The following is an 18,261-nucleotide window of genomic DNA, read 5'->3' as shown; positions in this document are numbered from 1 at the left end:
GAGGACAGTGCTGGGCTGGATGATCTTGAGAGATCCCTTCCCACCTAAACTATCCTGTGACGCCAGCCGGATTGGGAAGAGAATTATGCATGGACTCTAAGAGGGTCTAAAGAGCATCTCTAGGACAACAGCGATGGCAAGAGGCACCACCCGAGAGGAAAGATGCCCAGATCAGAAACGAGCTGGGCTGTGTAAGCAGGGAATACACCCAGCACCAAGCTGAGGAGAGCAATGCCTGCCCTGTGCACCACCTCACCGCGGTGCCAGGTAGCCAATGGCACCCGCCCGACTTCCCCTGAGCCACCTGGGTCCATCTGAGCTCAGACTGGCACAAGCCCATCTGTGCCAGCTTGGGTTGGCCTCTGAGCTCACCTTTTGCCCCCTTCGTTCTGCGGGGAGATGCGTGAGGCCGCCGTGTGCTCCTGCTGCTGCAGGTAGGCCTCGCTGGGGGTGCGGCGCAGGTCCAGCACCGGGCACGCCGCCCCGGGGAACGAATACACCGGGGCCTGGATGTGGGAGTTGAGCTGCTGGGGGTGATGGCGTGTGTAGTCCTGCGTGATGACCTCCTGGGGAAGAAACCTGAGTCAGAAATGGAGCTGGTTTTCAACTTTGTCCTGCTGGGCCCAACTAAGAGGGGGAGCAGGAGGGAAACAGGCTGGTTTGACCCTGCAGCTGGAACTTCTGCCTCCTGTCTGCAACAGCTCTCGTGACGGGCTTCTTGGGGACACAAAACCCGGGCTGAACACCCCTGATGCCCCCTGCTCTTCAGCCCCCAACTACAGGAATTGAGGTCTCCAGCATCACTCCCAGCCCATCCCCACCAGACATGTTTTCACTGAGCTCTTCCGTCCTCCCTGGAGCCCCAGCAGGAGGGTGAGGGGGGTGAATGAGGTTGGTTAGTTACACTGATGTGCTGGGCCAGCGTGACCACCCGCTGGTTCATGCCCTTGATGCTCTGGCTGGACTGCAGGGGCTGGCACTGGGGGCCGTCGGGCTGCCGCAGGTGCTGCAGGTGGGCGGCTTCGGGAGCCGAGGCCTTCAGCGAGCCTGGGGGGCACCAAGAAGAGAGCAGGAATGAGATGACATCTGTGTCCCCTTCCTTGAATGCCATCCCAACACTGGAGCATGGTCAGCTCGGGCTCTCCTGAGCCAGGCTCCTGTTCTCACCTTGCTGCTTCTGCCTCAGGTCATGCTCCCCATGCCCCTTCTCTGTGTCCTGCAGCAGCTTGGCCCCTTTCTCATGGGACAGGCTGGGCGAGCTCACGGGACTCACTGCTTCCATCCGCTCGGGGCTGTAGCCTCCATGATAGCCTGAGGAAATGGAAGGGAGTTAAAACCAGGGGCTCACTTCACTTTTCCCTGGCACTGCTGCACCATCGCTTGTGGGTACAGTCACATGTTCAGCAAAGTGGGGGGAAAAAGAGATGAAGGAAGACCTGGCAGGTCACACTGCAGGGCCACCTCCGACGTCCAGCTGTGGTGGTGGCTGCTGTGAAGAGGTGATGTCTTATTCCTGCAGAGCTGGACACTCAGCAGCTCTCAGTGCCAGCATGAGAGCCAGGGACCAAGTGCAATCTCTGCAGGTTCACAACTTGTTCCCCTATTTTCTCCACCCACTGAAACCCCCACTATGCCTGGACAGCGATGCCCAGAGAAAGTGGAGGTGGCTGCACAAGAGGTCTCCAAGTGCATTACAAAGCAAAGCCCAAAGCCCAGCATGGCCAGGACCAGGGACTTGAAAACTGGATGTGAGGCCCTGGAGAGCCCAGATGCGACTCCAGAGACACTGGATTCACAAACCGCAGGGGCAAAATTTGACTGTTCTCGGCATTTTAATGCCTTTCATAGACTCACAGAACCATTTAGGCCAGAAAGACCTCTAAGCTCATTGAGTCCAACCACGAACCTACCACTGGCAAGTCCGCCAAGTCCCATCCTTGGGTTATGGGAAGGGGAGTGGGGCAGAAACTTGCAGTGCTGATGGCCAAGGCAGATGCTGCAACTTGAAGATGGGGTCCCACCAAATCCCCACAGGCTGCTTGTTGCTTCTGCATGCTGGTAGGAGCCTGGATGAATGCTCTGGGTGAAGGTTGGTCCCATCAAGACTGATCTAGACCTTGAAATCCATCCCCCTCCCCGCACTTTCCACTGGAGTAACTAATCCCAGTGCTTTTGTGTCTTACACAAGATTCCAATTAGGTGGTTCTTGTGGTCTGCTCTGGAAACAGCTGCTGAGCACGGCTGGGCCGAGTGATCCCAGGACAGCCATGTCCATGGTGCCCACCTTGGGCAGCATCCAGCACTGGGACCCTGAGTGAGGTCACCCTGAGCACAGGGACCCCATCCAAGCTGAGACCCACAAAGTCCTCTGAGACCCTGCAGCTCACGAGCAGGGAGGTGTTTGTCTGATGGCCAGCAGCCTTGTCACGCTCACAGTCCCAGTTCTCCGCTTTGCTCATTTGATTTATTACCCACAACTGCTCCTTACAGACTGCCTGGGAACTTCTAAGGATGGGGAAATCAAAATTAGCAAACAGCTATTGTCTGTAAAAAGCAATACCAGGAACTGGACAACATTTGCAAAACAGGACTTGGCAACGGGAAAAACTAAGAGAGGGTGGGAGAAGGGAAGATCCTTAAAACACAAAAGTAAAGTCTGGAATAACACAACGACCAGGAAGCAGAGGGACAAGCACGCTTGGGGAGGTGATGGAGCCAATATCCAGAACGTGCAACTAAAAATAAAAAATAATGAAATAAAATGGGTGTCAGGCCACAGCTCTCTCACCTCTGCCCTCCAATTTGTGACCCTCACTACTGGAGTCATTACTCAGCGAGCCTCTTTCTCGCTGCCCCTTATCACAAGACATTTGGCGCACGATAATCCCATCTATGAAGTTGGCTGCTGTCGTGGTGGTCTTACCGAGTGCTCGGAGCTCCTGATCCTGCATGGAAAAGCGTTTACTTTGACTCTTTTCTCTACTGTGCTGCTCGGAGCCTGAGGCTGCGTGCTGCTGGTCCAGAGGGTGGTGGTGCTGCTGGCTTTTCCCCTGTCCTCTGCCATAGTGATGAGAAGACGCAGGTCCGGAGGCGGGCAAAGGTCTCGACTCCATGGCTTTGATGGGGGAAGGCGACTGTTCGAGGTTGGCCCCACTGGGCAGCTTTGAGGTGTAGACGTTGTTGTCAGTCTGGGCTCGTTCTGTCTTGGCTTCCCGCACCCTCGAGGCCTCTTTCTGCAGGATGGCCGGGTCCAGCGGGGCCGCGTAGCCATCGGCCGCGCTGAGGGAGGAGCGCAGGGTGGAGGCCGAGGGGAAGGCGGCAGAGCGGATCGGTGACGTGGTAGTGGTGGAGGAGGATCTGGAAGGAAATGAAGACAAGGCCAAGATGAGAGAAGCACATGGAGAAAGGGAATGCTGTTAACCAGAGCCTCAGCGTTCAGCCTTGCCCTGGCCGAGCTCCTTCCAGGCCTCCTGAGTCCAGGGCTGGCCATGCAGGGCCAGGGAGGAGGGCTTGGATAGAGCCTCCACCACAGTAACTGGTCACAGGATATTGGGCCTGAATGCATTGACTGGAGAACATAAAACCCATGGACAGGTCCCAGAGACCTTGGTAATTCCACCACCAGGCAATCTTCAGCAAGAGGAGCAGTACCTGTACTTGGGCACAGGCGCAATTCTACGTTGTTTCCTGGTAGCAGGAAAAGCCACCACGAAAAGCAAAAGAATTGGGGCACCAAAATGTGCCTCTCCCCATCACAACTTCCCTTGAAATCCCAATCCTGTTCCCACTGAGAATGAAGGGAAAACAACTCTCACTCCTTCCTCTCAGAGCTGCTCATTAATTAAGTTATGGTGCAGGCATCCAGGCAGGCACTGGAAACCATGGTGGGGGGAACATACCGTAGGACAGAAGGGGTGGGGGTCTCCGAGGAGATGATCTTCATGCTCGTGTTGTGGAGCACGCTGGGGCGCTGCTGGATGGTCTCGTGGGTGCGGGGTGAGACGGGAGAGTGCTGGTGGCTGTGGGAGTGGGAAGATGAACGGCTGCTCGACTGCTCTGTACCTGGGGAGAGCACAAGGAAAGGCTTCTTTAGCTCTCTGCCCAACAGCCCTAACCTTACCTCCACCCAGCACTGGCCCCAAAGTGCGGTGCTGGACTCCTCCCCAGCCTACCTGGTCTCCAGATGGGCGCGTGCTCCACCGTGGTGGAGGCTAGGATGGATTTTTCACGCTCCCTCTCTCGTTCCCTCTCCCGCTCCCGTTCCCGCTCGGACACCGATGATCCTGACTGTTTGGTCATGTGCGTGGGCCCTCCTGAAACCCAGTGAGAAAGGCAGTGAGAGGGCTGCAGACATAGCAATTCCCCCTGGGAATGCTGCCTGCTCTTCACATCGCTGTGTCTGCAGAGCAGATAAGGAATGGCTCCATCCAAGGTCACCTGGAGCAGGACAGACGAGGGCAACCAGCGCGACAAAACCCAGACAAATCATGGAATAGCTGTCCTGGCGCCGTCTCCAGGTTATGACCTTCCACAGCACTGTTTGCTTTGGGGAAGAAGGGGAAAAAGCAAGGAAGCCCTCAACAAGCAGGAAGAGAGAGAGTCAGTGGACTGGTCCCTGAGTGAGAATTAATTTGGAGTCTCCCCATCTGCCCTGGCATGCTGAGCCCATGGCCTTGGATTGGTTACGAGCGTTCCGCTCAACCATTTTCCCATTGGAAAAGCAACATGCAGCATTACCTGGGGACAGAGGGGAGCTGCTGTGCCGGCTGCCGAAGGTCTGGGGGGGTCCAGGGATGTAGGTGATGCGGTCCATGGTGGTGGCAGAGGTGCCAGGGGTAGGGGGCACGAGGACGGGCAGGTGTGGCACTTGGGACAGGTCGATGATGCCTGGAGAGAGCGAAGCGAGAGGGCTGTCAGGACAACACCGAGCTGCTGCAGCTTGGCCATGCTGGAGCTGGCAGTGCCAGCCTGACCCAGCCTCCTCCTCCCATACTGCTCCCAAACCCCTGGACAGTGCTGTGCTGGGAGGACCTGCTGCATAGTTGAGGGCAAGGGAGGGCTCCCGGGGTGACAGCCCGCGCAGCATGTCCGCCCGCTGCGCCATGGCCGTGGCTGCGGCGTTGTGGTGCATCTGCTGCGACGTGATGTAGTCGTTGATGATGGTCTGGCGGTTCTCCATGGCCGCCGTGTCCGGGTAGCCCCGGATGAGGTACGGGGGGTACAGGTGTGGGTACGTGGGGCTCGGAGCCAGATGCCTTGGCAGGTAGTAAGCAGCAGCTGGGAGAGAAAAGGATGCAGATGTGAAGCCTCAGAGGCCTCAGGCTTTTGGAGCGTAACAAGGAAAATAACGGACTGTGCCCCCAGCCGAGGTACCTGCTTCCAGTTGGATTCCCCTCGGGATGGCAGCGGGGTCAAAAGGCAGTGGGATGTGTCCTCGGTACAGATCCACCCCGCTGACGCCGCGGAGCAGGTGCTCGTACGGGGAGATGGGGTGGTGGTGGTCAGGCACAGGGGCGTGCGGAGACTTGGAGTTGGTGAGCTCTCTCGATGTGGGGGTGATCTTTCTGTCCTGGGACACTGGCTTCCCAGCAGTGATGCTCCCTGCAGAGAGAAGGAAATGAGTCAGAGACTGAGCACTTCGGCCAAGCCATGTCCCCGAGGGATGCCTGCAGCCAAGCATGTCCCACAGGGATAATTGTAGCTACCCTGAACTCGAGGGACCTTTCTCCCTCCTCCCTGCACTGCCATGCCCTGTTACACCACCAGGGTCGAGATGGGCCAAATCCCAACTGCCCCTTGGGAGAGAGGCCTTTCCCAAATCGTCCCTCCACCCCAGCACATCCATGCTGGGCAATCTGTGCATCCACCCTGGCCTGCACAAGCAGCTGGTGGTGCAGCCTTGCTGCCACACTCTTCAGCACAAGGAGGTCACTGCCCATGTTAGTGAGAAGTGTGAACATCTCCCACCCAGCCTCCCAAGCACTGCTTTCCTGTCCGCCTATGGAAAAAAGAGTGCTATGGGCCACTGCTGGGACAGGGAAGACACTTTTGAAACACCAATGGCTTCACCAGCCACGGCCCAAGTCTCCCTTTGGTTACCCTTGTGCAGGTGAAGCGCCCTCACTTCAACAGTGTGAGCACCCCCAGGAAGGGCGCTGAGCCCCAGCTGTCCCTGGCAGCCACCCCAGTGCCGTGAGTCAGCCGTGGGCGTGGGGTGCTGGGAAGAACGGGTTCAACAGGCACCTGCTGGGAACTGCTCGGGCAGGTGGGGTCAGCAGCCGCCTCCCGCGCACCTCACCTGCTTGGCTGTCAGAAATCTTACCATCAAATAAAAGGTTTGCCAAGTACCTTCGTGCTGCCGTGGTGTGGACTCCCGTGTGGAGACCGGAGACCCTCTGTGCAAGTGGCTGCTGAAGGCCGTGCTGTGCCCTGCCTGGTGGTCCTCATAGCCGAGGGCACTTTGGTGGGGCTTGCCCGGCTCGGGTACAATCACAGGAGCCCCTCTGGCAATGGAGCCACCCGAGTTTGTCACAGGGCTTGGCCTGTTTTTCAGGCTCTCTTCGTAAGCTCTTTCCAGATTCCTCGGGTCTTGGATGACATCCAGAGAATGCACAGAGTGAAAAGTCCTGCCGGGACTGCCGATGATGGACCGCACATCGTGCTTTTTGGTACTCGAGGAGGAAGAGCTGCTGTCGTACTTCAGCGGGGTACCCTGGGGACAGGAGGCACAGGGGACATCAAAGGGGTGTCGAACAGAAGGAGCCCAGTGACTGCATCCCACAGAGTCTCAGCAGGACTCAGGATGCCTCATTCAGTGGGTCAATACACAAAGTTTCCTCAGTCAAATGGCCAACAGCCATTGGCAAAGCAGAGATAACCACTTGGCACAGGGCAGGGTGCAGGGCCCATCCTGCACGTCTTGCTGTGCTCCAACAAGATGATGATGAGTCACTGCTGAAGGCTGGCTGTGCCCATCACGCCTCTCTCCTACACACACCGTGAAATGGGATAGGACTACAAGGTGCCATGGGAACCCTGCAAATATTTGGAGACCAACAGGAGATAGCATGCCATGTTTCATCCTAACTACTGGCCCTGCTGGGTTGCCACTTGCCCACGAAGGGAGGAGACCAAGTTTATGTGCACCCAGAGTCACAGTGCTGAGGGCACCAAGTTGACTCTGTCTTTGAAAAAGAGGGAAATGCATCCTCTTTTGTTTACACATCTGGATGGATCACTGCTTTCTTAAGGTGCCAGGGGTTCCCTAGGTTTTGTATTTATCTGCTGGGAAGGATTATAGGATGGTTTGGATTGGAAGGGATCCCTTCAAAGGATGGGGCAGGACAACCTGTACCCAAGCAGAGAGTCCATTCTTACCCGTGATGCAACCCAAAGCTGTCTCTGCTCTCCTTTTACCTTGGGAAGGGCTCCCAGGATCTGTGCAAGGACAGCAGTCTGAGCAGGACTGACCTCATCCGCTGCTCACTCCGTACTCACCTGCGTGATGGAACCTTCCTTCAGAGGTCTCGTCAGAGAGATGTCTGGTGTCCGCCTCAGCTCCTCCCGGGGAATCTCATGGATTGATCTTCCTGCTTCTTTCACCGTGGCTACCAGGTCTTCATGGGCTGATTTCATTTTCAGAGGAGTAAGGCCCTCGTGAGATCTGACCTTGTAGGCATCAGATAAGTCCCTTGGTGGAGTGTTTTCCCTCTTGAGCTGTTTGGCTTCTCTTCTGAGGTAGTCCTCATGGGCCTCCACATAGGACCGAGGTATTCCTGCAACCCCCAAGTAGATGATGGATGCAGAGGGTGATTCCCTAGGCAGACACTGGACTCCCAGTCCCCGTGCAGATGCTCACTTCAAGGGGGTCTCTAGTTAACAAGTGGAACTCAGGGACTGGTACCCAGCTGAGCCCACCGGGCAGCTATACTGCTAATGATCCACCTCACAGGTACCAGCACTTTCTGGACCCATTTCACACTTATTTCAACCTGCTTCATGAGAATCACTGACAATTTTGTCCCTGACTTTGGCAGAATTTAGGTTGGTAGAAGCTGAGCATGACTGAAAATATCTCTGAGCACAAAGCAGGGGCTGCAAAGACCTGCAGCTGGACCTTGACGTGTCCATCCTTGCTTCCTCCTGTCCTACCCCTACAAGGAGAACAAGGGGCCATGCACGTGAGATACCTCCCCTGTCCGTGCCCATCTCGTGCTTGCAGGCTTTACCTTGTGTAATCGAGCCCCGCATGTGATGCTGCTCCTTTAGGTTATGGGGACTGTGTCGGTCTGGAGGGATCGCTCGACCCATGAGACCTAGAACAGATCCAAGAGGGAAAGTGGGGCTGTGACACAGGAGTTCATTTACAATTAATACACGACAGTGTCCCAAGGATGCCTGGGACAAAAACACCAACAATGTCTAAATTATTTATTTTTCCTTTTTTTTTTTTTTTTTAAATATGCTTCTTTTTTTGTATTCCTGAAGCTGGTCTGTCAGGACAGACACTCAAGGCAAACAGGTCACTCTACATCCCTTGTTTTCCCCTGCTGGTCAGATGCTGTCAGATGCAAACCACTGCCAGAACACTGGCACAGGAAGATGCATCATGTAGACGAGGTCTCCACACGTCACTAACATAACACAGGTGAAAGGTTTCATCCAGACCCACCTTCAATGCTGGTAGATAAGGTATCACGGGCTGATAAGCCCCGGCTGATCCTCCCCTCCATCATATCATAGGTCCGCTTAGTTCCTGTGGTCTCATGCGAAGCTCCTGAGCTCCTGCTGTCTTCTTTGGGACACTGAGAAGCAGCAACTCCACCTGGGGGAGGGAACACCAAGAGGCACCACCATGAGCATGGAAAGGCAGCACGGGCCAAGAGAGGGTGTTTACTGCTGTTTGTGTGTGTTGCTGAGGGGTCAGATCCCATCCCACCATCAGCCACCACTACGCAGTGCCAGAAACATTGCACAGGACTGACTTCCAGGAAATTCAGCTGGTGTTTTCTCCCATCCCTGCCTGCCTCAGACTCCAGATCTGTGCCTCCCGCTTGAATAGGAGCATCCACCCTGTCGTGTCCCATTCCCTCCCTCCCTGGTGGGGCCATCCCTTGGGCAGAAGAACAGCCTGGAGCCAGTGGGAGCAGCTGTAGTTCCACTGAACTTGGCTCTTTGGGTCTGGGGAGTCTTGTTTTTTTTCCCCGTTGTTTTGATTTTTGCTAGACACCTACTGTTTGGGATCTTGGCCAGCCTTAACATTTGCCGAGACACTCCCTGGGTGAGAAAATCAGGGAAAACAGAGGAGAAGCAAAGTTGAGAATGATTCCTTTGAAACAGCACTGAGCAGGACTGACAGAGCGAGCACTAGAATGAGGAGAGACCACCGACTGCCCCTGATCCGAACCTGGAGCGACAAGCAGCGGGCATCTGTCCTGAGCTACAGCCCCACCACCAGCACAGCCCTGCCCGTGCCAGGCAGCATCACACCCACCCTGGGCAACGGGCACCCATCATGTGCAGCGAGCTGTGAATTCAGCAGCTTCTGATCCAGCTGAATGCCTTGGGTTTATGCCACGAGCTCCAAACAGGATGTCAGCTAGGAGAGACAAACGCCTCTACCCATCATCCCTGGCCAGGCTGCCCTTGCCAAGGATCGCCAGCGCCCTAATCCTCCTCTTTGTGGGCAGAGAAGGTGGTTTTACAATTAGAGAAAGCAGGGAAGTTAAAAACATTCATTCTATTGTGGACAATCAGGAACAAAACTCTTCCTTGGCAAAACCAGCAATTAATAAAATGGGATTATTACAACTTCACACCCACTGTTGGTTTCCGCAGTCAGCACCCACTCAATCCACAAAGTGTTTGGGGTTGTGTGTGGGGAAACAAGAGGGGGTCCGTGCCTGAGCTTTTGCTTCAGCTCCATTTGACAGGAGAAATCCGGGGGTGACATTCAGAATCAGCCAAGCACCGTGCGGGCGATGTGCCTGCACCCTGTCATCAAGGCACATCTGTTGCCACCAGCCCTTCTGCAGGAGGGGACGTGCTCCCAGGCACCCTTTGTACCACCGGGAAGCAGGGGGAGGGCGCGAGGGAGAAGAGAGACTAAACAGAAAGAAAACCATTCCAAACCCACGTCCCTCGCCTTGCAGAAGCCATCAGCAATCATATGCAGGATGAGAATAACCAATCTAGCACAATTCAGCTCACACATGCTACAGGATCTCGTCTCATTACAGCTCTTTTATTTTAAGCACCCTCATGACACTAAAGAATTTGCAATTTTTTTTCTGCTTGCCAAAATTCATAATCACCAACAGTTTCAGTTTTCTTATTTAATTTTTTTTTTTAACTCTTCTGTTCCTGGGCTGCTCAGCCTTGCCAGGCTGTACAGGGGGAAGGAGAGAGGCAGGGCTGGCAAGGCTGCAGCAGCTCGCAGGATCACTTGGGATGTGATAAACGCTATCAAGCATGTAAAAGGCTGCTGGGGAGAGGAAGGAATTAATTCCTCATCTGTGTCTGTGGGGGGTAGCATGAGAGGTGATGGACACAGGCTGCAGCCAAGGAGACTCGGGCTGACACAAGCAACAGGGAAGAGTTCGGTCTGCAGCTCTCCCTCATTGCCCGGAGAGGGATCCCAGCACTGGGCATGGGCAACACTCACTGCCAGGAGCCCTCCCCATCTCTCCCTGATGGTGCCATTTCTGAGATCAACCTCGTTCGACCCCCAGCCCGGGCAGAGGTGATTAAAATAGCTTCTTGCACAAACAAGTGCTGAAACACTTCCTGCGTCCTCCCTGGTCCAAGCCTTGCCAACTGTCCCAAAGGGCATCCAGATACAAGTCTTCCACAGTGACATTTCTTATCTGGGCTAGAGTTGACAGCAGACCCAGGGGGACATGCTATGAGCCAGTTTCCATGTGGCAGGCAGAAGACACAGCACAGAGCCCTGTCCTGAAAGGTCCCTGCAGTCCCAGGACACACAAGAAGGTGACATCAGCTGGAGCTTGAGAGTCGTCCCCATGGCCTGACCTGAACCTTCTGGCTCTGGATAAAACAACCCTGCCCATGATGAAACAAGCTGCCTGCACTTGTGGGCAGGAGACACACAAGAATCTGACATCTGTGGGACACACTCTGCCTGCAGCACTGACCACAGGGCCCAGGCTGCTGGGGATGCCCCAGGGAGGGAGGAAGAGGGCTCAGGCAGCACAGCAGCTTGCCAGAGACACGTACTGAAGTAGCTGAAGTTGGGATCTGCTCCTTAGTCATCATCCCCAGACTCAACTGAGAAGGGAGGTGACACATGAGGACGGCCTTCCCTGTGCACACCAAAGCACATGCCAGTGCTTTACCCCAAGACCATGCAGAGCTGCAGCACCTGTAAGTTGGCTCTTCCTGACCCCAAGTGCAGGCCAGGAGCAGTCCAGCTCCACAACAGAGATGCCTGAGCCAGCACATGGTGAAAAGCAAGAATGGAGTTGTTTCCAGCCTCACTGGAGAGGAACATCTGCTTATTTCCAACGGGAGGCACCGGGACATGCAGAGCAGCTTTGATGGCCAGTGCTGTGATGGGCTGAGCAGGCGCAGAGCAGGCAGGAGCAGCTGGTGACCACCTGCTGGCACCACTAATGCAGCGAGGCACCGCCGGCATTTACCGAGGAAAGGCGTTCCTGTGCTGTGGGGGTGCGGCAGCAGCCAACACATCCCCAGACAGGCTCCCTGTGGGATGCAGGAATGGCTTTGCCACCTCCAATAGCTCTAGCAAAGCTCACCAGATACGGAGGCTGAGTCCAGGAGGATTCCTGCAGGGCAGCCCCTTGCTGGAAAAGCCTCACAGTGCCCAAGTCAATGCAGGTGAGAATCTGACATACAAATAAACTGCTATGCCGAACTACCTGACTTGCCTCCATCTTGCAGGTTTTTGAGTCCACCTTGGCCCAAGAGTTTGGGGGGGTGCTCTCGTAATGTTTTCAATCAGTCCCCCTCCAGCACAGGGTGTTCGGGATGAAGGTAACACCTTCCTACCCGGTCCTCTCCTCTTCCCTGTTTCCCAAAGCCAGCCAAAATCATTGCAACCCCTGCCTGCCATCTCTAAGGCAACACAACCACATGGGACAGACAGACACAGGACACCAGGGTGGGAAGGGTGAGAAGTGCTGGCCTGCTGTACTTTGTCAGCGTTTCCTCGCTCTCAAGTCCCAGCCACAGTGGAACAAACCCCTCGCATCTGCCCTAAAAAGGCAGAGAGGATTAGGACTTACCCTCGTAGGACAGCACGTGGCCCTTCTTCCCTTCGTAGATGACATGTCCTTTGGGCACGGCATCCTCCCTCGCCTTCTCTGCTCTGCTGGGGCTGTCTTCTCCGATTATCCTGGTAATGGTTCCTTTGTACAGCACTTCTGCTGGGGTGCCCTTGGAAAGCCACCAAGATCCATATTTAACAGTGTCACAACCAATTAAGCAAGCGCCGCGCGGGGACAGGCTGTTCCTCGCGGGAAGCTGAGCACAGGGAGCACACCCGGCCTCCGCTTCCTGGCGCAGCCAACAGTGAGGGACTTGCAGCTTAATTATTGATGAGAATGATAACGAGGAGCGGTAAAAAGGTACGTGATCTGTGTGAGGCTGCTGGGAAGAGGCAGGGGATGAGGACAGCACAGACCTCCAGAACAGCAGCTCTCACCCTGCATGTTTTGGAGTAAGCTATCTGGCCTGCTCCCTCTCCCCAGGTTTGGGGGACAGGGCTGGTGCTCCCCTGGGGACACCTTAGTGACAGCAGGCACTGCTCCAGCGTTAGCTTCTTCCCTGCAGCCTATTTCCCCAGCTTGGCAAAGGAGCCACAGAGATGTCCTGCCCACCCAGGCACATCTGCTGGCAGCAGTGTGACCTTCAGCGAGCTGCCTGCGTGCGGGAGCTGGCGGCTGGCAGCGCGCCCGGGCGAGACGGCAGGCGACAGCCAAACCGGTCCCAGAGCAGGTCGGGGAGCAGAGCCTGCCTAAGCTCTCCAACAGCAACAGCATTGGGCTCCCCACACCAACTGTGTGAGCTGAAACCTCTCCTTTGCCACAGGCACTCGCAGACACAGCTCACAGCACCTGCCCCCCTGAATCCCCTTCAAAACACACAGAGCTGGATGCCCCTGAAGAGTGGCTGGTGATTAACACCCTTCTGCCACTGTGACCTGTCGGTGCCAAGTGGGAACAGCCACCATGGGGTGACAGTCCCCCTTTCCCATCTCTGGGAAGGCACAATGATGCTGGCAGAGACACTCCTGACACCTGCCTACTGAGCTCATTTAACCCCAGCAAGACCCGGAACTGATGCCTAGGAAGCCTCGGGGATGCGATGCCCCCGCCAGCTTTGCTGGTGCTTCCAGGTTGTGCCATTCAGGCTATTTCCCCACCCCTGCTTAGGGATGCCCCTGCTCTTTACCAAGCCCTCAGAGTAGCAGCAGTCCCCAAAACCCAGGATGTGCCAGCACGTGGGTTCAGTGCTCTGGTCATTCATCCTTGTGGTGGACCTGGGCACCTGGTAATGGCTCTCCCAGCCCCAGGTAAGGTACCTCCCTTCCAAGGACGTGCTCCGAGGGGATGTGAAAGCAAGTGATGACAGATGGCTTCAGAGCAGAGAGCATATATTCAAGATCTGCTTCCTGTGAACCGGATGACTAATCTGAGATCAAGTATCAGCTCTGGTACCAGGAGCTGCTGCCAGAACAGGGGGCTCCTTCTCCCCAGCCGGAGCAGAGGGATGCAGGCTGTTGGGCCAGCAAAGGAGCCAGGCAATGCCCTGGGTCTAGGCTTGGTACCTTAATTCCAAGCCAAACAAAAGAATCTGGATGGATTCATTAGCTGGCTGGATTCATTAGCTGTATGCAAAACTGTCTCAACAAACTCTGCTGATCTCCTGAACTGACACACGGTACTCAAGGTCCTTCACACCCACCCACTGCTGCCCACAGCTGCTGCAGGAGCATCTGAGAGGATGGAGCAAATGTTTGCTCTGATGGGTTATTTACAGCCCCTGAGCACCCATTCCTGGCAGTTGTTGGACACAGGGCACCAGGCAAGCTAAGCTTTGCTCTGGGCCAGGACTCAGGGTCAGGTCCCCAGGGCCAAAGCCAACATGGTCATCCTCCTTGAAGAAGGCAGGCAAAAACCAGAGCCTGAGTGTCTTTAAATATCTGAATGATGGCCAGATAAAATCCCCACAGGAAACAGATTTTTTTTTTTTAATGCTCTCCACTCTGTTACCAGATGAGCAATAACTCACACTGCAAGAAACTATTGCCCGCTTGCCAGCTGCTCTTCTGGAGATGGATGGTGGAGATTAAGGCCAAAGTATCTTCCTGCTGAAGAGCCTTAGGGCAGGACCCCCAGCACAGCACGCTCAGCCCTGGCAGGAGCTCCTGCTACCTTACCTGCCCCTTACAGCCTCCTCCCTCCTCCACCTGGCCTGGGCACTCCACCCATCTCCTTTGCTCTGTTCCACTTCCTTGCCCTGGCAAGATGATTTTCCCAGAGCCATTTACAGCTGCTTTTGCCTCTGTTCTTGACAGCTCCAAAAGGCAAAGCCAGGCTTAAAGGTGTTGTAAGGCTGCATTGCTGTTTGCTGGGCTCTGCTCTTCTGCAGTCTCTGCTCACGGGACGTGGCTCGTGCCATCCTAAGTGGGGGCTGTCTGCAGACCTCTCCAAGGGGCTCCACGGGGTGGGAGCATCACAGAGCTGCTGCACAGCCCTGTGCTGCACACCCCGTGTGCCCCACAAACCCCCAGTGCCCGTGTCCAGCACAAGCTGCAGCTGCCAGCACCCAGGAAGCAACACCCTCAGGAGACAAGGCACCTACATGTGTGATGGACCCTCGGTAGGTGATGGGCGACTCCGGGGGGGGTCTGGATGTGGGTGTTCCTTTGGTGATGCTTCCTCCCGAGGCAGAGCTGAGGGAAGTACCTGTAGGACACAAATCCTGTGAGCTGGGGGCTGGATTTGCTGTTCAGCACAAAACCTGTGGGGCTGAGACTACCAAGTGCAGGATTTGACCCAGTTTCTAGCAAGGTACTTGAAGAGCTGTCAGTGTTCAATCCCAAGCCTTGCCCAACCCTTTGCACCAAGTCTCTTGAGAAACCCATCCCTGTGAGGGTGGGGAGGAGGTAAAAGATAGGTATTTTGAGGCTATCAGCTCCCTGCTGTCTTTGTGGAGGTGCCAGGCAGATTTATGAGCCTGGGAGAAAGCACAGCCTGGCTCAGCCTCTCCTGATGTGATCACAGCAGCTCTGTGGCGAGATGCAGCTCGGGGTGGCTTGAGTTCATTCATACAGATCTGTCCTGGGTTGGAGCCAGCCCACCACACTCAGGCTCCTGACTGCCTTACTGGGGGGGGGGGTTCACAAACCAGAATTTGCACTAAAAAGCAACGCCTTTGCATTTATTTTCTTCTGCCAGGCTAATGGGGAAAGAAATCCGTGAGGGCTGTATTTAACCAAATGGGGGTCCCTGTCCAGCTGCAGCAGCAGCAGCAGTGAAAAGCATGAAAATACTAATTAATGTAATATAAAAAGGTCTTGCTTTGTCTTAAGTAACAGATTTTCAGGTGCGCCTTGAACACAGAACCTCCACCAGAATCAATACCTGAGGCCCTGATTTGGGGAGGCAGAGAAAAGGGGCAAAGAGACATCTTTGGCTGGGTGCAATTCCACAAATCAAACCTGAGATCACTGGGCAGCTGCAGCCAGTGTGGCATTCACCAGGCTTGGCAGTGCCAGCATCCCTCCCCTTCCCAGAGCTGGGGCACACGCTGCCCGCTGTGGGTGCTCACCCCGCAGGATGGAGCCCTCCTGGGATGGCTGCAGAACCAGACTTTCTGGCTGGCTGGCCTGGCTTCTAGGAGAAAGTTGTTCCTGCTTTACTCCAGGAAAAGGCACTGGAAAACATTAACCATGTATCAGCATAGGTGCAGGACACGGGGCCATAGCCCTCAGCTGGCTCCAGCTCTGAGGTGGCACCTTCTTGGCACCGTTGCCATTCCCAGCTCTTTGGGATGTGCTCCTGCAGGGTGAATACACAAATGCCATCGAGCAAAGCCAGATCCCGTGCCCTGGCACTGCCCACAACGGCACCCGAGCTGACACTGAAAACCCTGTGCTGGTCTGTAACAGGACCGACACACAGTGGGAAACAGAGCTCATATCCCTCCTCCCCAGGCTTGATCCCACACCCATTCCCTCCTGCTGTTAAGAAAAGCTTCCAAATCTGCAGACTAAACACTTTCTTTGTTCACTTCAGGCCATTTACTCTTTATCCTACCAGCCTGGGGAGCAACAATATATTTCCTTCCTTCTATCACAGTATTAGCTGGAGGGTATTTATAGGCTGGGAAGCGTCCCTGACCGAGTTGTTGCTTTCCTATACTGCACAAATTTAGCTCCCTGTGTCTCTGCTCTCCTGATGGGACTAATCCTTTCATCCTCTTAGCAGTTCTCTCCGTGTGCTCCCTTGCTGTGCCCTGTGCTCCTCCTTTCCCCTATGCTGCTGGCAAGCTCGCTCCCTGCTGCTCTCAGAGCACATGAGAAACAACTTGTCTCCCAGCTCCTTACCCAGTTTCTTGGGATCCATGGCTAGTGGCAGGCCCATGGTGATGGAACCGACGGGAACCTTGGCATGCTCGGGGCTGTAGGGCGTGTGGAGCTGGATGGGCATTCCCTGTGGGCCAAGAGGAGAGGTCAGGAACAACTGCTGGTCCCTGTGAGGCATCTCCACTGCTCACACCTATCAATATCCTACCTGGGAAATGGATCCGACGGATCTCTCCAGCACGGAGGGGTGCTTGGTGGAGGAGATGAGGGGAGGAGGGTTGGAGATGCTGGCTAGTCTCTGCAGCCCTGAGCGAGAGCTCTCATGCAGGTTCAGTGGGATGGGGTGTCCTGTGAGGAAAACACAAATGTTTGTGAGAGCGAGGGCAGGGAGAGCAGCTGCAGCCATCAGAGAGCAAAGGGGCACGGGAGGGAGCAGGGGCTGGAGGCACTGACCCGGCCGGCTGTGAGCCTGCACGAGGCTCCAAGTCACACCATCATTTTGGAAAGGACTGGAATAGTTTGAATTACTGCCTTGTCCCCTCTGCTGCCAGAGGATGAGCTGTGCCCGAGCTGTCTGCCCTCCAGCCAGAGAGGACAGCGCAGCGAGGGATAAAACCTGTCTTGACTTTGCACCCACACTGCTCTGTGACAAACCACACCCCTAAACCTGCCCCAGAGCTGGGAGACGCTTGACCGTCCTGGGACCTTTAAATAGCCCAACCTGTGATAGTGGCTGCAAGCACAGCCTCTGTGCTCAGCCCCAGGTCAGGCAGAGGAGGGCACATGCCACACAGCCAGGGGGGGTTTTACTTGCCTGGTGGGTTATACTGGAACAAGTGGGGCTCCACCTGGGGAGACGTTTTGATCACATCCCGGGGGTAGGACAGAACAGGGGGCCAGCAGGAGGCAGCCATCGACTCTGCACTCAGCTTCTGAGCCTCTGCAATGGCTGAGAAATGCACGGACTTTTCTGCAAGGGACACAGAAAGAAACCACGTGGTCAGTGGCTAGCATGGGTGAGGGGTGCCTGTGAGCACGGGCAGGGAAGCCAGAGCCAGCTCCAAGCACAGGAGATGGCCATGAGGAGAGGGCTCAACTCCCCAGCCAAGCTAAAAGGAAAAAGCTCTGTGTCACTGCCTGGGTTTGACAGCATTTATTTTACTCAGGTATCTCAAGTGCGATGGGACATCTGTGTTGGTGACTCTGCTGGTGCTCACTGCCAGCAGGAAGCTCCAGGGACCTGGTGCTACCCCACCTCACCCAGGAGAGGAGATGGCATTTGGCATGCAGCCGGGTACAGAGTCCAGCTCCTTGCCAGAGCTTGGCCATTAGTGAATTGCTCCTGGGCAGCTCCTGCCTGTGCCCACAGCTCCACATCATCCCAGCATGGCAGGGCTGGAGGATTAATGATGATGCTGCCAAATCCTTCCCTGATGTTAAAGCCAAGAAGCAGCAATGTTGGCATCCCTCTGGTGCATGGGGGACATCCAGAGGGCACCAGCTCGCTGGTGACTACACTGTCTGTGGTGTGCAGCTGGGCAAAGGGTGCCTGCAGAGCCCCAGGCCACTGCCAGGACCACTGCAATGCCAGCACACCAGGGACAGGCTCTTCCCCACATCACATGGAGATGTGAAAGCTCAGCCGCTCTTAAAGGCCGGCTCCATGCTATGAACCATTTGTAAGCTGTGGG

At 55.5% G+C, this 18,261-nt stretch overlaps 1 protein-coding gene across 8 annotated transcripts in view; it reads right to left on the bottom strand.

Moving 5' to 3' along the window:
* NCOR2 (nuclear receptor corepressor 2) overlaps nt 1-18,261 on the bottom strand; it is a 228,483-nt gene that overhangs the window by 7,614 nt on the left and 202,608 nt on the right. For all 8 annotated transcript variants that reach the window (XM_082293756.1, XM_082293762.1, XM_082293759.1 and 5 more), the window contains 19 exons: nt 17,385-17,540; nt 16,779-16,918; nt 16,592-16,697; nt 15,814-15,918; nt 14,845-14,948; nt 12,264-12,414; nt 8,672-8,824; nt 8,229-8,315; nt 7,498-7,775; nt 6,349-6,712; nt 5,374-5,601; nt 5,032-5,277; nt 4,738-4,887; nt 4,173-4,313; nt 3,900-4,062; nt 2,924-3,357; nt 1,168-1,311; nt 905-1,047; nt 373-566 (listed from right to left, as the gene is read on the bottom strand). In XM_082293756.1, the coding sequence (XP_082149882.1) occupies nt 373-566; nt 905-1,047; nt 1,168-1,311; nt 2,924-3,357; nt 3,900-4,062; nt 4,173-4,313; nt 4,738-4,887; nt 5,032-5,277; nt 5,374-5,601; nt 6,349-6,712; nt 7,498-7,775; nt 8,229-8,315; nt 8,672-8,824; nt 12,264-12,414; nt 14,845-14,948; nt 15,814-15,918; nt 16,592-16,697; nt 16,779-16,918; nt 17,385-17,540 (3,487 nt within the window). The remainder of the gene's footprint in view (nt 1-372; nt 567-904; nt 1,048-1,167; nt 1,312-2,923; nt 3,358-3,899; nt 4,063-4,172; nt 4,314-4,737; nt 4,888-5,031; nt 5,278-5,373; nt 5,602-6,348; nt 6,713-7,497; nt 7,776-8,228; nt 8,316-8,671; nt 8,825-12,263; nt 12,415-14,844; nt 14,949-15,813; nt 15,919-16,591; nt 16,698-16,778; nt 16,919-17,384; nt 17,541-18,261) is intronic.

The sequence above is a fragment of the Coloeus monedula genome (assembly GCF_965178545.1).
Source record: "Coloeus monedula genome assembly, chromosome: 18".
Classification (NCBI taxonomy): Eukaryota; Metazoa; Chordata; class Aves; order Passeriformes; family Corvidae; genus Coloeus; species Coloeus monedula.
This window is presented reverse-complemented; position numbering and strand designations above follow the sequence as displayed.